At 34.1% G+C, this 21,765-nt stretch overlaps 1 protein-coding gene across 6 annotated transcripts in view; it reads right to left on the bottom strand.

Moving 5' to 3' along the window:
* Positions 1 to 8,990: 8,990 nt before the first annotated feature.
* aspa (aspartoacylase) overlaps positions 8,991 to 21,765 on the bottom strand; it is a 25,871-nt gene continuing 13,096 nt past the window's right edge. The window contains exons 5-8 of one of the 6 annotated variants that reach the window (XR_015490286.1): positions 16,195 to 16,304; positions 12,110 to 15,989; positions 10,189 to 10,729; positions 8,991 to 9,341 (exon numbers count right to left, since the gene is read on the bottom strand). Coding sequence is in view for 2 of the 6 variants with exons in the window: in XM_087252035.1 (XP_087108161.1) it covers positions 15,792 to 15,989; positions 16,195 to 16,304 (308 nt within the window). In the remaining 4 variants the exon portion in view is untranslated. 6 annotated transcript variants of the gene reach the window in all.

Genomic DNA, 21,765 nt, shown 5'->3' with positions numbered 1-21,765 from the left:
GCGTTTCTGTGTGGAGTTTGCATGTTCTCCCTGCGTTCGTGTGGGTTTCTTCCGGGTGTTCCGGTTTCCCCCACAGTCCAAAGACATGCAGTACAAGTGAATTGGGTAAACTAAATTGTCCGTAGTGTATGAGTGTGTGTGTGTGTGAATGTTTCCCAGAGATGGGTTACAGCTGGAAGGGCATCCGCCGTAAAAATGTGCTAGATAAGTTGGCGGGTCATTCCACTATGGTGACCTCAGATTAATAAAGAGACTAAGCCGACAAGAAAATGAATGAATCAATGAATACATCTATATATATATATATATTAGTTATAATTAGTTTTATATGGAATGACTATTCAGCATTCACAGGTTTGGTTACAGTGTTCCTCAGTGGCTGCATTTCTCACAACAGTATTTCCATTTGCACAACAGTTAATGCATTTATCAAAACAATCATTTGTGCACATCATAGTAGCAGTTTCTCATTCCTTCCAACAAATTGCGAATGCTTTTAGACATGCATCAATTGCTTTCATACAATGCTCTGCTGTTATTAAACACTATCATTTGCTTATGTCATGGCAGTCAAAATGAACTAAACTTGTGAATGCTGAATAGTCATTCCATATAAAACAAATTGTCCTCATTTCATTACACGAGTCATTACATACAAAAATGTTAAAAGTTGTCAATCTGTCAAACAAATTTGATAAAAATCTTTAAATCTTTTTTTTTTCCCTGAAAAAGTGTTCTAAATTAATTGATTTCATGAATGATTTACAGACCTGTGTATGTTGTAGGTTCGGTTCCAATATGTTCTGCAATATTGTTTACGATTTTGCACAGCTTTACCCAAAGGGAGTTTATGTTTGTTGTAAAAAGGGTGTATTTTTTCTTTTGCACAATGCTGTGAATAAATTAGAATGGCGAAGAGCAAATGCAAAACTGTGAAACATACATATTCAGTGTCTTGTACTCAGATACCTTACTAAATGCAGTGATGTCTAACCTTACTGTAGTTTTCAAATGGCTGTGCAAATAGACAGACAGACAGACCAGACAAAAGATGGACAGATAGTAGACAGACAGACAGACAGACAGACAGACAGACAGACCAGACAAAAGATGGACAGATAATACACAGAGAGACAGACAGATAGACCAGACAAAAGATGGACAGATAGTAGACAGACAGACAGACAGACAGACAGACCAGACAGAAAATGGACAGATAATACACAGAGACAGACACATAGACCAGACAAAAGATAGACAGATAATACACTGAGAGATGGACAGATAGTAGACAGACAGACAGACAGACAGACCAGAGAAAAGATGGACAGATAGTAGACATACAGACAGACAGAGACAGACAGACAGGCAAACTAGACAAATTATGGATATTATATAGACAGACTAGATAGACAGATAGATAGGCAGGCAGACCAGACAGGCAGACCAGACAAAAGATGAACAGACAGACAGACAGACAGTAGATAGACAGACAGACAAATAATATACAGATAGACAGACAGATAGACCAAAAAAAGATGAACAGATAATACACAGACCGACAGACAGACAAAAGATGGACAGATAGTATAGATAGACAGACAGACAGACAGACAGACAACAGATGGATGGACAGGCAGACAGACAGACAGTAGATAGACAGACAGACAAATAATATACAGATAGACAGACAGATAGACCAAAAAAAGATGAACAGATAATACTCAGACCGACAGACAGACAAAAGATGGACAGATAGTAGATAGACAGACAGACAGACAGACAGACAGACAACAGATGGATAGACAGGCAGACAGACAGACAGACAGACAAGCAGGCAGGCAGGCAGACAGACAGACAGACAGACAGACAGGCAGACAGACAGGCAGGCAGGCAGACAGACAGGCAGACAGACAGATAGACTGACAGACAACAGATGGATGGATAGACAGTCAGATAGATAGACAATAGATGGATGAACAGCCAGACATATATATAATAAATAGACAGCCACAGACAGGCAATAGACGGACAGACAGGTGGAGATGATTCTGGAAGCACAGATGCCAATTAAAAAAGCTTTATTTCTGTTAACGTGTTCATTGTGGCATGACCAGAACCTCCAACTCTCCTCTCTCTAGACTCCTCCAACATGCTCAATTGTTCGTAAAAGATTGTACATTTACACATAATCAAATTTGACCCACTCTTTTACTGAAGCGTCTTCCAGTATATTTGAGGTCAGACTTTGATATCCCAGTTGAGTTGATTCCACAGTCCATTCTCCGTCCAAGAGCCCATTGTTCATTCAGACTCCCATTCTCACCCCCATGTCAATACCATTAGCAGAGAATGGGCAGAACAAATCTGATATGGGTATCGCGGTGTCACTGGAGATCTGGAAATGGCCGAGCTCCAGCAGTTGCATGAGAAACTAAAGATGAGAAAGTGTGAGAAGTGTGCATTGACAGTCACGTCTACGTGATATAGTCTTCCAGCAGCTTCAGATGCCTAGAAATCCTGCTTTTTCTGTCTTCTGCTGAAATGATTAGCAGCATCTTGACTGTTAGCAACACACCATTGAAGCAAAGCGTGAATGTGTTTGAGCTTGTGCATTAGCACCGGACATTTAAATGCAGTTTCAGCTTTACTATACAGGAATCAGCTTTAATAATTGATGAGGTTTTGCATTATTTTTCCTCATCGTGTGCTGACTTTCAGATTCAGGCCTTAAACAGTGTTTCATGTTAGGCATTCGGTGGTTTAAACTTTAAAGGACACCTATTTTGAGTCTTTTACAAGATGTAAGCTAAGCCTTTGGTGTTTCTAGAATGTGTTTGTAAAGTTTCAGTTCAAAATACCCAGCAGATTATTTATTATAGCCTCCAGAATCTGCCCATTTTGGTGTCTGAATACAGTGTAGCTGTTTTTGTAGCATGCTACTCATCATCTGTTACATCAGATAAACAGCACAGTGACAGACACAGGCTCGGATGAAGCTGAAATGCAGCTCATTAGTCAAAAATACCATGTAAGTTTTATTTTATGTATTTGTGGAGTTTATTTAAGCCTTTCTGAAAGGATGAGTCTCACACAATGAAGTCTAGCCTGCCTTTGATATTTTTTTTCTGTTTTAAATATTTCCCAAACGATGTTTAACAGAGCAAGGAAATTTTCACAGTATGTCTGATAATATTTTTTCTTTTGGAGAAAGTCTTATTTATTTTATTTTGGCTAGAATAAAAGCAGTTTTTAATTTTTTTAAAAACCATTTTACGGTCAAAATTATTAGCCCCTTTAGGCTAATTGTTTTTTTTTTTCGATAGCCTTCAGAACAAAACCATCACCTGCCAGTTAACCTAATTAACATAGTTAGGCATTTAAATGTCACTTTAAGCTGTATAGAAGTGTCCTGAAAAATATCTAGACAAGTATTATTTACTGTCATCATGACAAAGATAAAATAAATCAGTTTTTAGAAATGAGTTATTATAACTATATTATGTTTAGAAATGTGCTGAAAAAATATCTCTGTTAAACAGAAATTTCGGAAAAATTAAACGGGGGCTAATAATTCAAGGGGGCTAATAATTCTGTCTTTAACTGTATATTAGCGTTTACTGACACCATGCGGCCGTTGTGATTATAGCGGTTAAAATAGACTGATTTTACTGTCTTTATAACAAACATGCTGTTTTAAAAACGTTTTAAATAAAAAAACAGATTATGAAACAGATATTTAAATCCAAGTTTATTAGCATGTGGCGACCCCTGATGAAAAAAGAGACTAAGCCGAAGGAAAATGAATGAATGACTGATTTCTTGTCATTCAAAGCCTGTGTGTCTTACTTTCTTATGTAGAATATTGGATGTTTTACTGAATATTTATTTTAACTTTATTTTTTATTTTATTTTATTTTGTGTTCGACATGAGAATGAATGTCATATTTGGAACAATAGGGTTAAGGATGAGTAAATGACGATACAATTTTTTGTTTGTTTGTTTTTTATTTAAACCAAGCCATGCATATGTGATCCTTTTCAATAGCACAACTAAAATCTCTGATAAACAAACATTTTTTTCAAGGTAAATGAAAAACTGAATTTCATTCCAATAATAAAATGTATGTAAGATGTGACGTTATCCATAGATGGTGTTTGCTTAGAAACTGATACTATATTTCATAATAACAAAAAAAAATCAATGTAATATTTATTATGTTAATGATAATTAGCCTTATAGACTTACCGGCCACTTTATTAGGTACACCTCACTAGTACTGGGTTGGACCTCTTTTTGCCTTCAGAACTGCCTCAATCCTTCATAGCATAGACTCAACAAGGTACTGGAAATGGTCCTCAGAGATTTTGGTCCATATTGACATGAGAGCATCACGTAGTTGCTGCAGATTTGTTGTCTGCACATCCATGACGCTACTCTCCACCACATCCCAAAGGTGCTCTATTGGATTGAGTTCTGGTGACTGTGGAGGCAATTTGCATGCAGTGAACTCATTGTCATGTTCAAGAAACCAGTCTGAGATGATCCTGCTGCAAGTAGCCATCAGAAGATGGGTGTACTGTGGTCATAAAGGGATGGACATGGTCAGCAACAATACTCAGATAGGCTGTGGCGTTGACACAATGCTCAATTGGTACTAATGTGCCCAAAGTGTGCCAAGAAAATATCCCCTACACCATCACACTACCACCAGCACCCTGAACTGTTGATACAATTCAGGATGGATCTAAGCTTTCATGATGTTGATGCTGAATTCTGACCCTACCATCTGAACGTCGCAACAGATATCGAGACTCATCATGACATTAACAAAAATCTTAATGATGCTAATAATATTGACAGAAAAAGTAGGAAATGGTTTGTTAAACAGCACTTAAAAATAATACAAATTTAAGAGGAGGGTTAATCATTTTAGCTGTATATTAATTCTACCAAAATTAAAAATTAAAGGTTTTAAGTTTAATTTTAAATGCCTTTGACTAGCGGTGTAAAAACAATAGCTTAAACATTCTTCAAAATATCTTCTTTTAACTGAAAAAAAAAAAAAAAAAACACACACACACACACTAACAGCCAAAACAAGAAAATGCATTATGAAAGACAAAACTTTGAAGGGAAAAAAAGTAAGATGGTAATAATAAGGGCAGTTGGAGGAGGAAAGAGCAAGAAAGTCATGTTACATTAGAAACAGGAGACAAATGCATTCACTAATGCAGTCATACCTCCATCTCATCACATCTTCTGCTGATAAAATACTGAACCGATTTGCAAAACTCAAACGTGTTTCAGTAGAATCATTAGCATGTCTACATGTACCTTTTATTCAGCAGTTTCTGAATTTACATCAAAGCCAGTAGACTTACAGAGGCATTATAAAAACCGGCTTCAGAACGGACAGTGTGAGCAACTGAAGACCCGATTAGGTCATCTTTTATTTGATACGCATCAATGCATTTAACTCCGACTTGAACAGCAGCCAAAAAGAGAAAGTCTTCCTGTAAACTGGAGTTTGTTTCAGTAGCCCGATGGAAGGTCAGAGCGATATCTTTCATTCGTCCCTTTAGAAGCCTTTGTTTCTTTATTGTGGATGCATTCTGGACTTAGTCCCAGAAACGCAAGGTCATTTTTTTTTTTGCTTTACTAAAAGTAAAATCTCTTTTGCTGATCTGCATAAATGTGTGATATATATAACTTGATTCAGTTGCCATGGCAATTCACACATTAAAATCACTCCACACTTTCAAGAAAACTGATGAAAGGAATTTGTGAAAACACGATGAATGATGCTTTAGCCATCTGTGAGGAAGAGAAACTAATGACTGTAGATTTCATCAACAAATATTCAAATATTTTGAGGTTTATATATATATATATATATATATATATATATATATATATATATATATATATATATATATATATATATATATATATATATATATGATTACTTAAATTGAATTAAATTAATTATTATTTTTATTATTTATTTATTATTAACTATTTATTGTATATTATTGTAGTTGATTATTTAAATTTAATTGTATTAATTATTTGTTAATTTTATTTCTTTTGTGTGTGTATGTGTGTGTGTGTGTATGTATTTAAGTAATCATAATCATATAATATATATGTATGTATATATATATATATATATATATATATATATATATATATATATATATATATATATATATATATATATAATTTATTATTTAATAAATAATAATTATTATTGTATTCTTTCACTCTCTATATTCAGATAATTATTTAAATTGAATTGAGTCATTTAATTATTTATTTAAATTTTAATTATTAATTTATTTTTCTATTTTATATGTATTTATTTATTATTTGCTTAATAATATTTATTGTATTTACTTTATTTATATATTTAGTTGATTTTTTAAATTGAATTGTAATAATTATTTATTATTTTTTATTTCATATTTATTTATTTATATTAAATATTTATTCACTGTATTAATTGATTTGATATATTTTGATGCTTATTTAAGTTAAATTTAAACATAATTTATTTAGAAATATATAAATATTTATTTATTTAAATTATTATTTAAATAGATTTTTTAAATATAAAAAAATGTATTGAAATTTAATATTTATTTAAGTTAATGGGCCGTATACGTGTTAGAATGAGAGTGTATGGGTGTTTCCCAGTGTTGGGTTGTAGTTGGAACGGCATCTAGATACAAAGATATAAAGAGACTAACCCTAAAAGAAAATACATGAATGAAGGAATTTTGTCTATTATATTTATTTTGTTTATTATATATATATATATATATATATATATATATATATATATATATATATATATATATATATATATATATATATACACACACACACACACACACACACACACACACACACACACACACACACACACATACATACATACATATATATATACATACATACATATATATACATACATACATACATATATACATACATAAATATATATATATATATACATACATACATACATACATACATATGTATACATACATACATATATATATATATATATATATATATATATATATATATTCATATACACATATTTTTAATTATGTCATTTATTTATTATTCATTTATTAACAAATATTAAATTAAAAAATAAATAAAGGGCAAAACTACTAAAACAGAGCTAAACAAAGTAAATGAATAAATAAGCCATAAATATTTCATTATTTTGAAACAGAAGGGGATGACCAGTTAGAACATGAAAAGGCAGTTTCAGTTCAGTCAAAAAAGAAAAAAAAAGCTCACTTTCTCTTCTCCCGGAAAAGCACATTTTAAGTAAATAGCTTTAAGGAAAAATCAGATAAACAATCTTGAATAAGGCCTCTCTTATTTTATTACTAGTAATAAAAAAAATGTCTGGAGATTTTAATGGTCTCAATTCCATTTGACATCCTACAGTTGTGATCTCCAGTTGTGATCTATGGCTATACAATAGTGGAGCTTTGGATTTTTCTAAGATATCTATTATATTATATTATATTATATTATATTATATTATATTATATTATATTATATTATATTATATTATATTATATTATATCATATTATATTATATTATATTATATTACTATCAAAAATCAGAACATTAAATGTACACCTTCCACCAAAAAACATCAAGGGAATGTTTTAAAATAAAATACTATTTCAGTTTTTGCTTCAACTTGTTATATTAATTTAATTACTAGCTGTAACTTTGTAATGCTAAATGCTGATTATTAAATGAAGTAATAAATGCCAACACTACATTTTCCAGCAGTTCCTGAGTGAGCTGTTTCAACGGAGAAATAGTGTTTTTCCTTTTTCTTTTTCCAGTGTACTTGACATTTGATCCTCCAATGAAAACATATTTTGCCGCTTTTTGTCTTCCGAAAGCAAACACAGCTAAAAATCCACACATTCAAAACAAACAGATCTAGACATTCAGAGATCCTGCAGCTTGTGGAACAACAGAGCATTTTAATAGTTTGGCTTCAGGGACAGAAAAGGAAGTAGCTGTGAAATTTAACGAAAAAGTGCTGCTCTCTAGTGGCCAGTCTGCACAACATAAGAAAACGTGTATGAGGTCTTAGGTCTTTGGAATCTTCTTCAAATCCATAAACTATTTATTATAAAATTTCTACCCTTAATTATTGAAATATTGTGATACAAAAATATAAAAAAATAAAAATAAAAGGCACATTAAACTTGTTTAAACTCTTTAGCCCTTTGATCAACACATCATACACTGAAGGACAATTGCTGGATTCCAATCGATTTGTGTTGGTACAACATGAAAGAATTAGGTTAACTGATTGATTGATAGTTGATTGAATGTAAAATAAATAAGTTGGCTGCCCCCAAAATACAAGAATTGTGTTGTTTCAGTTCATTTTATACAAGTCAGTGGTCTCAAACTCAATTCCTGGAGGGCCACAGCTCTGCAAAGTTTAGCTCCAACCACCTTCATCAGACATAAACATTATTGAGCATGTCTGGGTTAAAATGGAGGAGGCATTAAAGATGAACCCAATGATTCTTGATGAACTCTGGGAGTCCAGCAAGAACGCTTTCTTTGCCACAGATGACTTAATAAGTCTGGATCAGCTGTATTTGATTAGGGTTGGAGCAAAACTGTGCAGAGCTGCGGCCCTCCAAGGATTGAGTTCGAGATCTATGATAGAAGTAGTTTGGATAAACAGCAAACGTCCTTTTTTCAGTGTATCCAACACCGTTATACAGCATTTAAAAGTTCTCAGACTGTGATCGTAGGACAGAAGAAAGTCAAATACACTGAGGATGCCTTAAATGTGAAAACTGATTGGTTTATTTTTTAAACCATACTTTTAACATTAAGATGAATACCTATGAATACCTAGATGTTCCTAATAAAGCGGCCACTTATCATCAAATAAGATACGCTGAAATAAAGAGTCCAGAGTGAATGTAATAAAGACATATATTTTATTTGGAAAAGATCTATGTGAGACAAAATATAAATCTCTGGTGGTTTCACATAATTCAAATGATTCCTCCGTTATGATTAAGACTGACGAGACCTCATGTAATTAATGCAAACACATTGCACAAAATGACATTAAGATACATTATATTTTGACAACACCGGACTTCATTAAGAAAAAAAGAAGAAAAAGAAATTCACCGTCTGGACCTTGACGACACCATACGACACACGACATAATCAAGTGTATGGAATAATAGGTAAGGTAACACTTTACTTGAAGGGGTGTTCATAGGACTGTCGTGAAAGCTTTATGATCATGACATTACACTATGAATGAGGTTTTTAGCATTTGTCATTTGCTCAGTTACTAATCACCAAAACCTTGTCATAAACCTGTCATAAACATGACTGTCATAAAGCCATTAGAAGTGTGTCATAAATTAAACAACGGCATCATTAATGTGTTTTTTGAGCTCATCTACAGGGGTACAAATTGAACGTCAGTATATTGCCATTAACCTTTTCAATATGTTCAGAATGAAAACATCCACTGAATTAAACTGAGGCAAAAATGTATCAAATATTTTGTTTTCACATTCAATTATTTTGGCATAATTCTGTCCATCACCTTCCTGATCAAAACTGTGTTTGTATGACAGAAGAAAGTCAAATACACCAAGAATACCTTAAATATGAATAATTTATGGAGTATTTTTCATTTTTGAGTGAACTATTCCTTCAACATTAGGTTATACCTAATAAAGTGGCCACTTATCAAATAAGATGTGCTGAAATAAAGACTGCAAAGTAAATGTAATAACGACATAATATATACTTTATTTGGAAAAGATCTATGTGAGACAAAATATAAATCTCTGGTGGTTTAACGGAATTCAAATGATTCCTCCGTTATGATTATGGCTGACGAGACCACATGTAATTAATGCAAACACATTGCACAAAATGACATTAAGATACATTATATTTTGACAACACCGAACTTCATCAAAAAAAATGAAAAAAAAAGAAATAAAAAAAAAAATCACCGTCTGGACCTTAACGACACCATACGACACACGACATAATCAAGTGTATGGAATAATAGGTGAGGTAACACTTTACTTAAAGGCGTGTTCATAAGACTGTCGTGAAAGCTTCGTGATCATGACATTACACTATGAATGAGGTTTTATGCATGTGTCATTTGCTAAGTTACTAATCACCAAAACCTTGTCATAAACCTGTCATAAACATGGTTATCATGAAGCCATTATAGTTGTGTCATAAATTGAATAACAGCACCATCATTAATGTGTTTTTTGAGCTCATCTACAGGGGTACAAATTGAACGCCAGTGTATTGCCATTAACCTTTTTAATATGTTCAAGATGAAAACATCCACTGAATTAAACTGATATTTGGTGGGGGTTGGAGGGGAGGGGGGTCGAATGACACCCATTGAAATATTTGCCATGTAAAAGGTTATTGTGGAGTGTATTTATTTAAACCTTTCATCACAGTCTTGGACATTAGATTAGTAACAACATTGGCTTTGATGTATTGTTTGTTTTTGTGCAACAACATTTTAATTTAGTCTCCCTCATTTACTGTTTGTGGCTGTTTTTGCTCCATTGACTTCCATTTTATTGATATTTTTTTGATTGCAAAGCCATAACACAAAATAATCATGCATTTTTGATTGCTGGTGGTTTTCCCTGCGGGGAAGAGGTATAATTTTTTCATATTTACTGTTGATCATCGGTTAACACCATAAACCCTTTGAAAAAAGCATAGTTTCTGGCTTTTACATGCAGTTATATGGAGTAAAACAGCAAATTATTTTGTGCGTGGATAAATAAATTAGTTTTGAGAGCTGAGGTGCTGATTTAGATTTTCTGAGACATAGCCAAGGTCAAGGTGAGTGCACAGAGGTCTCTCTCAGACTTGCACGCACACACACACATGTTTGTTATTGTGAATTGTAGGGATATTACATTAGTTTCAATTGTTTTATACTGTACAAACTGTATTTTCTGGCCTAACCCCACCCTATCCCTAAGAAAAAAGCTCATTCTGTGTGACTTATAAGCTTTTGAGAAATGACGACAGCAGCAATGTCCTTATATTTCACCATCTTTTTGTAATACCTTTGTCATACCTATGTCACACGCACGCACGCACACGCACTTAACTCTATATAAAGCCAGAAACTAAGCTTAGTTTGCACTGGAACTGATGATCAACAGTAAAATTTACACCTTGTACCTCTTCCCAGCATGGAAAACCACCAAAATCATAATTGCATAATTATATACAGTTATGGCTTTGCAAATTAAATGTCATTATAATGGATGTCAATGGGGCAAAAACTGCCATGAACATAACAAAAGCATAGTAAATTTGCCCAAAGTGTATTGTTAAATTTGAGAAATTTCAAAGTATTTTCCCAAAATATGTGTCAAAATAAAATGTCACCAAAAATCATTCCATTTGCTGAAACACAGAGAAAGCTGTGGCCATCATACTGATTGTTAACTCTTTTACTTAGAAATGTTGACAAAAAAATTTTGTTCCTCTGAAAAAAAAAAAAAAAAATCAGAAAAATATTCATGACACAATTAGAATGACCTTTAGTTCAATCTCTATGATAGATTAACAAATTTTTGTCCTGATAATCTTAAATTGTTACAATAAAGACATCTCAAACAATGTCGTCTTTGCATTTAAAATGTCATTTCTGAACCTTAATATCAGTTGTCATAAGCATGCATAAAATCTCCTTCATAATTATGACATGTGTCACCTCATGATTATAAAGGCTTCATGATAGTCCTATGAACACCCCTTCAAGTAAGGTGTTACCAGTAAATATAATAGAAATAATATCAATTCTTCCTCAATTTGGAATAAATTAAAACCATACTTTCACATAAAGTGACTATATGATTACTTGCATAGATAGATATGATATTCCAAAACATCATATTTCATAAAATATGCCTATAAAACACAAGAATGGGTCTACACGAACCCTATACATCACAACACAGAATCAATCACAGTTGGAAAGATCACATTCACGCTTATTTCAGAGCCTGCTGAACTATCTTTTGTTTAATATAACCATCATATAACATATAACATCAATTCCTATCATGTATTACTGTATATTCCTACTGTAAAATCGTTCTGTCTCTGTTCAATTAAGGCAATAATGAAGTCATGAACTCTAAGATCTAACCTACGACAGACTTTGCATCACAAATAAACACGGAGTTTGGACAGTTACTTCTCTATAATGTATGATGCATCCGCACAGTACTGAGAGGTTATTTTGTGCTTGTTTTAAGGCTGCTCGAGTCAACGCGGTGTTGAATCAGAAGCTAGAGGGCAGTGAAGACTGTTCCTGAGACTGTTCACTTCTTCAGGATCTGAGCACGTACACTAGAGGTAGCTTTTTTTAGACCGCTATGAATATCAATTCTTCACTATCTACAGTGAATTTCAAACCAAATCAGTATAAAAAACGTATGTTATTGAAGATGTAAGAAAATACTCATTTTGGAAAGAAATATCAATCTCAATCTTATTTAGACTACAAAATGAATGCATTTGTAAAAGTATAAAGGGGCAGATTTAAAGGGTGTGCACTATCTGACAATAGTCTTGTCGTCTATTCAAGTTTTAGGAACAACAAATTATAACTTAACTTCTAGTTGATCAATTGGTACCAGAAGTGGCTTATTATGAAGGCCGAAAGCCTCTAGATTAAGCTTATTTTACCAAAATAAAATATGATCTTGCCTTAATTTTTAATGATTTAATTAGGACAGTAAGGTCTGACTTTGTTTAGATAAAAGTCTTGTCACTTAACAGAAATAATGTAGAGTATAGAATATAAAGTCATGGTGCAGTGGAAAAAGAATTAATATTTGTGTATATGTCCCATGAGCTTGAAGGTCTGCATCCATACATCTCTGCAATGACTCAATTAACTTAAGTCATCTGGAATGGCAAAGAAAGCGTTCTTGCAGGACTCCCAGAGTTCATCATGAATCATTGGATTCATCTTTAATGCCTCCTCCATTTTACCCTAGACATGCTTACTTATGTTTATGTCTGGTGACTGGGCTGGCCAATCCTGGAGCACCTTAACCTTCTTTGCTTTCAAGAACTGTTATGTGGAGGCTGAAGTATGAGTGCTAAAATCTGCCTTCTGACAGTTTTTTCAAATGATCTACTAGATGTCAAGTTATTATTTGTTGCTCTTAAAAACTGGGATCGACGACAAGACTTTTGTCAGGTAGTGTATAAATAACAGTTCAAATGTGTGGGGTCAAAATTACATTTAATAGATTTTAAAATATAATTTGTTTGTTATTTAAAAAATGGATGATTGGGTGGCTAATTTCTGTGGAGAGTGATGCATTTTAAGGAGTGTTAAATAAAGGAAGACTGTGTGAATTCTTGTTGAATTTACGTGTTCTAGCTGAATTAAAGCATTCCTTTAAAATACCTAAATAGCAAAAAAAAGGTCTGACTTTATATTAGGTGGCCTTAATTATTATGTACTTGCAATAAAACATAAATACAATGTACTTGCTGTGTTTCTAATGTATTGCAGATACTTAATCCATCATAAGAACAGAGTAAAAACATGTATTTACACAATATGTACATTGTAACAAATGAATAATTTCAGTGCAAATATATATTAATTGAGGGCACATAATATAAAGTGAGACCAAAGTTTGTATTTTATTGATCCCAGACATTTGAATGGTAGTGTTATGTATATTTTGCCTTTAAATATATGAGTCAAAGACAAGAAGCCCTGTTGTGGTGTCTGCATCAAAACAAATTTTACAATGGTGCTTTTTTCTATAATTAGAAAGCATTTTAATGCTAGTAAAGTGTCTACTTTATTCTTTCAAATACATTTTGTAAAATATAGGTGATAAATAAAATAATGCTCATTTAACGTTAATCATTTTACATATATACACTCAACAGCCACTTTATTAGGCAAACCCTACCGGGTTGGCCCCCCTTTTGCCTTCAAAACTGCCTTAATCCTTCATGGCATAGATTCAACAAGGTACTGGAAATATTCCTGGTCCATATTGACACAATAGCATCACGCAGTTGCTGCAGATTTGTTGACTGCACATCCATAATGTGAATCTCCTGTTTCACCACATCCCAAAGATGCTGTATTGGATTGAGTTCTGGTGACTGTGGAGGCCATTTGAGTGCAGTGAACTCATTTTCATATTTAAGAAATCAGTCTGAGATGATTCATTCTATATGACATGGCGAGTTATTCTGCTGGAAGTAGCCATCAGAAGATGGACACACTGTGGTCATAAAGGGATGGACATGGTCAGCTACAATACTCAGGTAGGCTGTGGCAATGACACACTGGTCAATTGGTACTAATGGGCCCAAAGTGTGCCAAGAAAATATCCCCCACACCATCACACCACCACTAGCAGCCTTAACCGCTTATACAAGGCAGGATGGATCCATGCTTTCATGTTGTTGATGCTAAATTCTGACCCTACCATCCGAATGTTGCAGCAGAAATCGAGACTCATCATACCAGGCAACATTTTTCCAATCTTCTATTGTCCAATTTTGGTGAGCCTGTGCAAATTTTAGCCTCAGTTTCCTGTTCTTAGCTGTCAGGAGTGGCACCCGGTGTGGTCTACTGCTGCTGTAGCCAGTCTGCCTCAAGGTTGGACGTGTTGTGCATTCAGAGATGCTCTTCTGCATATCTCAGTTGTAATGAGTGGTTATTTGAGTTACTGGTGCCTTTCTATCAGCTTGAACCAGTCTGGCCATTCTCTTCTGGCCTCTGGCATCAACAAGGGATTTGCACCGACAGATCTGCCACTCACTGGATATTTTCTCTTTTTCAGACCATTCTCTATAAACCCTAGAGATGGTTGTGTGTGAAAATCCCAGTAGATCAGCAGTTTCTGAAATATTGAAACCAGCCTGTCTGGCACCAACAGCTATGCCACATTCAAAGTCACTTAAATCACCTTTCTTCCCCATTCTAATGCTCGGTTTGAACTGCAGCAGATAATCTTGACCATATCCACATGTCTTAATGCATTGAGTAGCTGTAATGTGATTGGCTGATTAAAAAAAAAAAAATGCGTTAACAAGCAGTCGGACAGGTGTACCTAATAAAGTGGCCGGTGACTGTATAGCAATTAATAGTAATTAATCATTATCAAACAGTAAAATAGTTATATATAAATTAAACAACATTATATTTCTGAACTGTGCTTACACAACATATACAAAAGCATAAGTGGTTGTGCTAATGTTACATGATTATAACATAGTGGTTTGAAAGATAGTGGCAAATATTGCACGGTAAATTTAAATGTCATTAAATGATTTTTAGATCAAAATATGAGGCTTTTTTGGTATATAAACAACAGTTATTACATCAGAATACATTTTAGTGGGTATCTCCAGTAATTCACGTCAAAAAATGTATGATAATCATTTGAAAAAACTCGCTCATGTATAAAAAAATAAAGCTAATTATTACGTTCATCATTCTGATGCTGAAGCTTCATCTTTGACCCATATAAATGAATTTTTATATTATTTTTTTAAGGTTCTCTTAAATAATTCTGTGGCATAACAACAAATAAAACTCTATTGTCATTTTCAAGAATTAGCAAAATGTTGTTTAGATGAAGCACGCTATCTGTGTTATCACCCCGTCATAGTGATTCTTTTTAATAAGAGAACAGATTACTTGAAAGCTTTTCTGATAGCATTGGCAGCTAGTATTTCCCTACAAGTGGTCACGAATGCCTGCTGCTTCTCATAATAGGCCGCTTCATTAATAAACGTAGGGTACACTGTGTTGGCACCTTCATAAAGAATTGTTCTCCCATCGAAAGTAAGGAACATTGGGTCACCCCGGTTCAGAGGCTCCCAGTCGCAGTCCTGCACACAAACACACACGCAAGCATTAGCGTGGAAAACAACTGAAGCCTGGAAGTCAGAGCAAACACGTGAGTCATAGGACACATTTTCTTACATGTGTTTCCCTCTCGCTCTTTCTGTGTCATAAAGAGCAACCGTTTTCTAGGCTGCTCGAGGGTAAATGTGCAGAGTTGTGTATGCATGCATTTATTATTAGAGTGCCTACCTGTAGATGCGGATGCACCATGGCTGTGATGTTTCCATTGGTGTCTCTTGGATAGTCCATTCTCTCCTGGACTCTGAAAACATTTACTGTGCATGGAGGAAACTCTACACCTGTTGGCAGACGGGAATATCATGGCGATTGAGTTCATTTGTCTGTTTTTATTACAGGCATATTTCACAAAAAATAGAAAAAAAAAATTACAAATACTTTCCTATATTTTCTAAAAATATATATTTTAAAATATACCAAAAATGGCCCAATATATAAATTTATTCTCTAAAAATAGATTTAATATATGAATATATAAAAATACATTTAAAGCATCATTTCAAAGAAAAAACATAAGCAGTATTCATTTAAAATCATTTGACGCCTAAAACATCTAAAGAAAGTAACGTAGAATAAATAAATAAAAAAAAGATTGTTTTAAGCTTTCAGACTTATTGTTAGATTCTTATGGAGACAGATAAGACTCAAAAGTAATTCATGCAAAAGACACGATTTACACATGCGTAGCCAAATTCACGTGCATAAAACCAAATTCACATGCGTAAAATATTTATTTATATTCACCAAAAAATTCCAAGTGCTCAAAATAACAATACATTTTCATAAAATACGTTTCACAAATGCAAAACACCATTTGCAAATGTATAGGAGTGTACAAAAAGTTTTGTATGTTTAAAACTTGCGAGTTCATCCTGAATGAGAATGTGCAAATCCTCTTTCACGTACGACTCCCCCTGGATACGTGTGTGTGTATTTTTGAGACTTTCCTGCTAGAGGCAGGGTAACTCGTACCTTTCAGCCAATCAGAGGAGAGCTGTAGTCAAGGACACCCACTCTGTGCTCTATTTGCGCAGACTGTTCTTCTCCAGCACGGCGAACGGAGAAAGCAGCAGTCTCAGTCGCACTTTTTTCATTTATTTATTTATCTGACCATAGCCTCACTCTTTTTATCCATTATTTTGCCGCAGCTCCGCTCTTCTTATTTATTGTCTCGCAGCCCCATGAGTAAACTTTAGCCTGCAGGGTAATGATGAGGATTAAGTATTATTCCGGCCATTCAAGCCTTAACAGTGCTGTTGTGGTCCAGCGGTCAGCATGTTGGGTTGCCACGCCGTCGATCCGTGTTCGATCCTCACCTGAGTTAGTGTTTTTTTTTTTCATTTTTATTGTTAAGACATACAAAACTGTAAGGTTGTTGAACATTTGAAGTTCTAAAGCAGCTGTTTTCTTGAAAAAGACGTGATAGTGTCATTAGAAACTGAATTGGAAATTATCTTATTTTATTATAGTCAGTCGTGAACTGAGGTGGGCCGGTCTAAGGCTTGAAACTGCACGTGAATTTGGCTACGCATGTGTAAATCGTGTCTTTTGCATGAATTACTTTTGAGTCTTATCTGTCTCCATAGATTGTGACTTCCACTGCAATGGAAAAAAAAACATACTAGCTATACTAGTATAGCATAAATTGTGCAGTTGTACGTAAGACAAAATTAAAGGCAAAATGATGACATTGTTGAACAAAGAAAGGGAATTTTTGTATTATATCCTATTTTATTTTTACTTTTTGGAGAAAATGAAAATGACTGTATATTTCAGAATAAAGATGTACAATATGGAAAACACAAGCAAGATAAATGGTGCTGTAAATGTAAATACAGTATTTTTGCTATAACTGATTTACAGTAAGTTACTGTAAATTCTACAGAAAATTGTTAACAGTGCATTTGTGACCCACAGTGGTTACAAAAATAGAGTCCAAAATATTTAGTTCCCAACATTCTTTTAAAAAAAATCTTCTATCTCAATATCATGTTTATTATGCTTAAGTCATGTTGTATTTTTTCAGCTTTGGTTTCTTCAGCGAGGAGCGGGATCCAGCTGGTCTAAAAAATGCTAAGAATAAAAAACAAGCATAATACTTCAGTAAATAAGTCAACCTATTTGCCAGCTTGCGTTACCATCTCAATGGTGCTGTATGTAAGTTTTTGACTCTTCTAAAGAACAAAAATACCAGATATTTAAGAAAGTGAACATTCTGGTTTATCTGAAAAACAATGCTAAAATCTGATATTCTGATTTGAAAATGTGAGTTACGTGCCAGACTGTTTTTGTTTTGGTTTTTTAACCCGGCCAATGCCAGTGTAGCCAATTATATTTCAGCACCCCAGGTTGCCTTGGTGGGAAACCGCATATAACATTCCTCAGTCAGAAAGTGTCTAAGCATGCATCCGAAATGTGACCTTCCGTGGACAGTAGCAGACTCCTAAATGAGAAGCAGATTCAGAGTTCCACTTGAGGTGGTTATTAATTAGCAAATAAAATGAATATTACGGACGTAAACATTAGGTGAACAGGTTACATTGTACCCTCGTGTCCTAACAACACGCTACATGAAGAGATTTGCAATGATAAGCAATTTGGCTATTTGCACCAGACGAATCATGACTCCAATGAAATGGTAAAGTTTATAATGTAATTAATAAATATTAAACCTCTTTTACATTATTAAATGTACATGCTGAATTAGTGTGTTGGGTTGCACTGAGCCACAGTTCTGACTTTTAGTTTCAATCGGTTTATCTTATTTTCAAGACCTGAGGTGAACAATCTGCTGCTGCTTTCAGTAGTATGGAAATAAATGTCATGTAAAAAAAAAAATCACATTATAAGCATTTAACACTGGCAATGATCACTATAAGTACATTTCATTTGCTTTATTCAGTTTTCTTTTGCTCAGCTGCAAGAAATAGAAAAAAATATAATATATTTTAAAATATAAATTTTAGGTGTTAGATAGAACAAAAACTCCTTTTAGCATGGAAAATATTCCTTCTATTGTGTGCCGTTGCTTTTAGTTAGAATACTTACTTAAATCAGCCTTGAGGCTTGATAGTCAGGCACACTGCTGTTGATTTAGTCAATCTGGCAACCTGCGCTTGCCTTTGTTTTGATCCAGGAGTGCAATACCTAGTTCAACCACTGGGTGTCAAACTTATATACTGCATCTTTAATGAAATATGTAAATCATGGTTTCTGCAGGTATCAAGTCAAATTTAAGATCTTTTTAAGACTTATCTAAGACAGGGCCGGAGTGGGACTCCTTTTCAGCCCTGGAGTTTCAAGCCTCAGACCGGCCCACCTCAGTTCACGACTGACTATATTAAAATAAGGTTATTTCCAATTCAGTTTCTAATTACACTATCACGTCTTTTTTTGAGAAAACAGCTGATTTAGAACTTCAAATGTTCAACAACCCTAACAGTATTATGTCTTAACAATAAAAATGAAAAAAATAACATACTCAGACGAGGATCAAACCCGGGTCGGCGGCGTCATAATCTAACGTGCTAACCACTGGATCACTACAGTTGTATACAGATAGGTGACTGGTTATATATAAAAAGAGCAGAGCTGCGGTAAAATAATGAATAAGAAGACTGTGGTCAAGTAAATAAATAAATTTATTTATTTTAAGTGTGACTGTTGAGAGCAACAGATTCTGGAGCTATGGACACCGGCCCTCGCGGCCAAAAAACAGTCCCGGTCCTCCCGATTAGCCAAATCCGGGCCTAATTTAAGACCATTACATATGAAACTTCTAGAAAAAACCCCCCACTAAAAACACCATATTTTTCTAAGGGTCAGTGGAAAATATGTTTACTTGCTCTATTAAGATTCAAAAGCATATTTACAAACAAATGTTTTTGTGGGAAAGATAATTAAACCGAATTGGTAAATAGAGTTTAAAAATTTAACTTTTGATAACTTGGATTGTTAGTTGTACCGATTGATCAGCTTCGCATGGACAAAGGAAAATTAGGACCTGTTTAAAATGATTTAAGACCTACAACACCATATTTCTAAACTTTTTAAGGTCTAAAATGTTTTTAAAATTTAAGACATTTTAAGACCCCGTGGACACCCTAATAAATGGTATGTTCTAGTCCTGACATGACAGACATTTAGCATTGTGAGGTTATCAGGTTTCAGGTATGTTAAGCATGTGCTGGCATGGGCTGTCACTAAATAATATCCCTAATTAGGTTTAAAGACTTTGAGACTACTTAAATTACAGTATGCTTTGCCAATTTGCCTTAATATGAGTGAAAGTAATTTTTTAAAATCAGCCAGATAATTTTGCTGTTAGCTTGTGTTCATAGCAGATGGCTCTTGCGTCATTTAAATCCCAGAGTCTCCAAATTAACACTTTCCATTATGTCAGACCTCGTGTTTTGTTGTTATGTTGATGCGGTCCAAACGTGGTTCAGCACACTGGCGAACGGAAAACACGTCTGAGGGCTCACAATGAGACATTCATGCACAACAATACAGCCTCTACACAGCATGACACTACAAAACCCAGCAAGCTACATGGAAACTAACCAACAAGCATTCAGCTCACAAAACTCTTAAACCAGGAGAGAAACTAGATGTTCTTGCCTAACCTAGCTTAATGCAAGACGTGCGATGTGTATTCATGTCAGTACACGTGACTGCCTTGTTTATATGTTTCCACAGGAAAAAGAGGAAAACGAAAGAGAAAAGAAGAAGTCTGTGCTTCAAAACAGCTGAAATGTCGAGGTCAGACAGTTCAGGGTTTTAATGCTGACTCAATGACCTGAGAGCATAAGCGTTTGTCTTGAAATGCCACACACTATCTAGGTGGACAAACAGATGGCCGTGGGGGAAAAATGAGTTACATAAGCATGAAACATCTATAAATTATATGAGAAATGCAACTGAAGTGCCTTAGCTCTCATTAAATTCTGATAACTTTTCAAAAACACTGAATTATTGTTTCATACCATCACTGCCTACTCAAGCTAATAAGGGGTGCATTTCTGAAAACCATCGTTAGCCAATTAAGGTCGCAAGTTCCGTCATTACAAACAAAGTTTGTTGATTTGCCGTATCCCAAAACCATCGTTCCAACAAACATTCGCAAACTTGTATGCTTGCAACCAGGGGCAGACTGGGACTAAAAATCAGCCCTGGCACTGTAGCCACGCCAGCCCACATTACCACATCGACACAGCCCCATGCACAGACACGCACATTCACTACTTAAATTGGTGGATGGTGAAATAATATAAGCAGTACGGTTTTTAATAAGATATTTAAACATTTAATGTATCTGACAGTCACTGGAACAAAAACAACCCATTTAAAACCAATTTATTAACCAAATATTATGATTAGAAATCTTCTCTCTGTTAAACAGAATTTGGGGAAAAAATAAACAGGGGGCCTTATAATCCTGACTTCAACTGTATATATTCTGTGCAAAATTCTTTATAGATATCCAGTCCTTTGTAATGGTGGTCACACAAAAAATAAAAATAAAAATATGTACACCTACATAAGTAACCCAAACAGTATTATATGTCTTAACACTAAAAATAAAAAAATATATACATATATATAAATAAATAAATAATTTCTCAGGTTAGATTCGAACTCGGGTCAGCGGCAGCGTAACGCAACGTGCTGACCACTGGACCACAATGGCCTTTTTCTAACCTTTTTAGATTTCTGATCAAGTTATGTCAGATTTATTTATGT

This window comes from Danio rerio, chromosome 5 (genome assembly GCF_052040795.2).
Source record: "Danio rerio strain M-AB ecotype USA chromosome 5, GRCz13ab, whole genome shotgun sequence".
In the NCBI taxonomy this organism is placed as follows: domain Eukaryota; kingdom Metazoa; phylum Chordata; class Actinopteri; order Cypriniformes; family Danionidae; genus Danio; species Danio rerio.
This window is presented reverse-complemented; position numbering and strand designations above follow the sequence as displayed.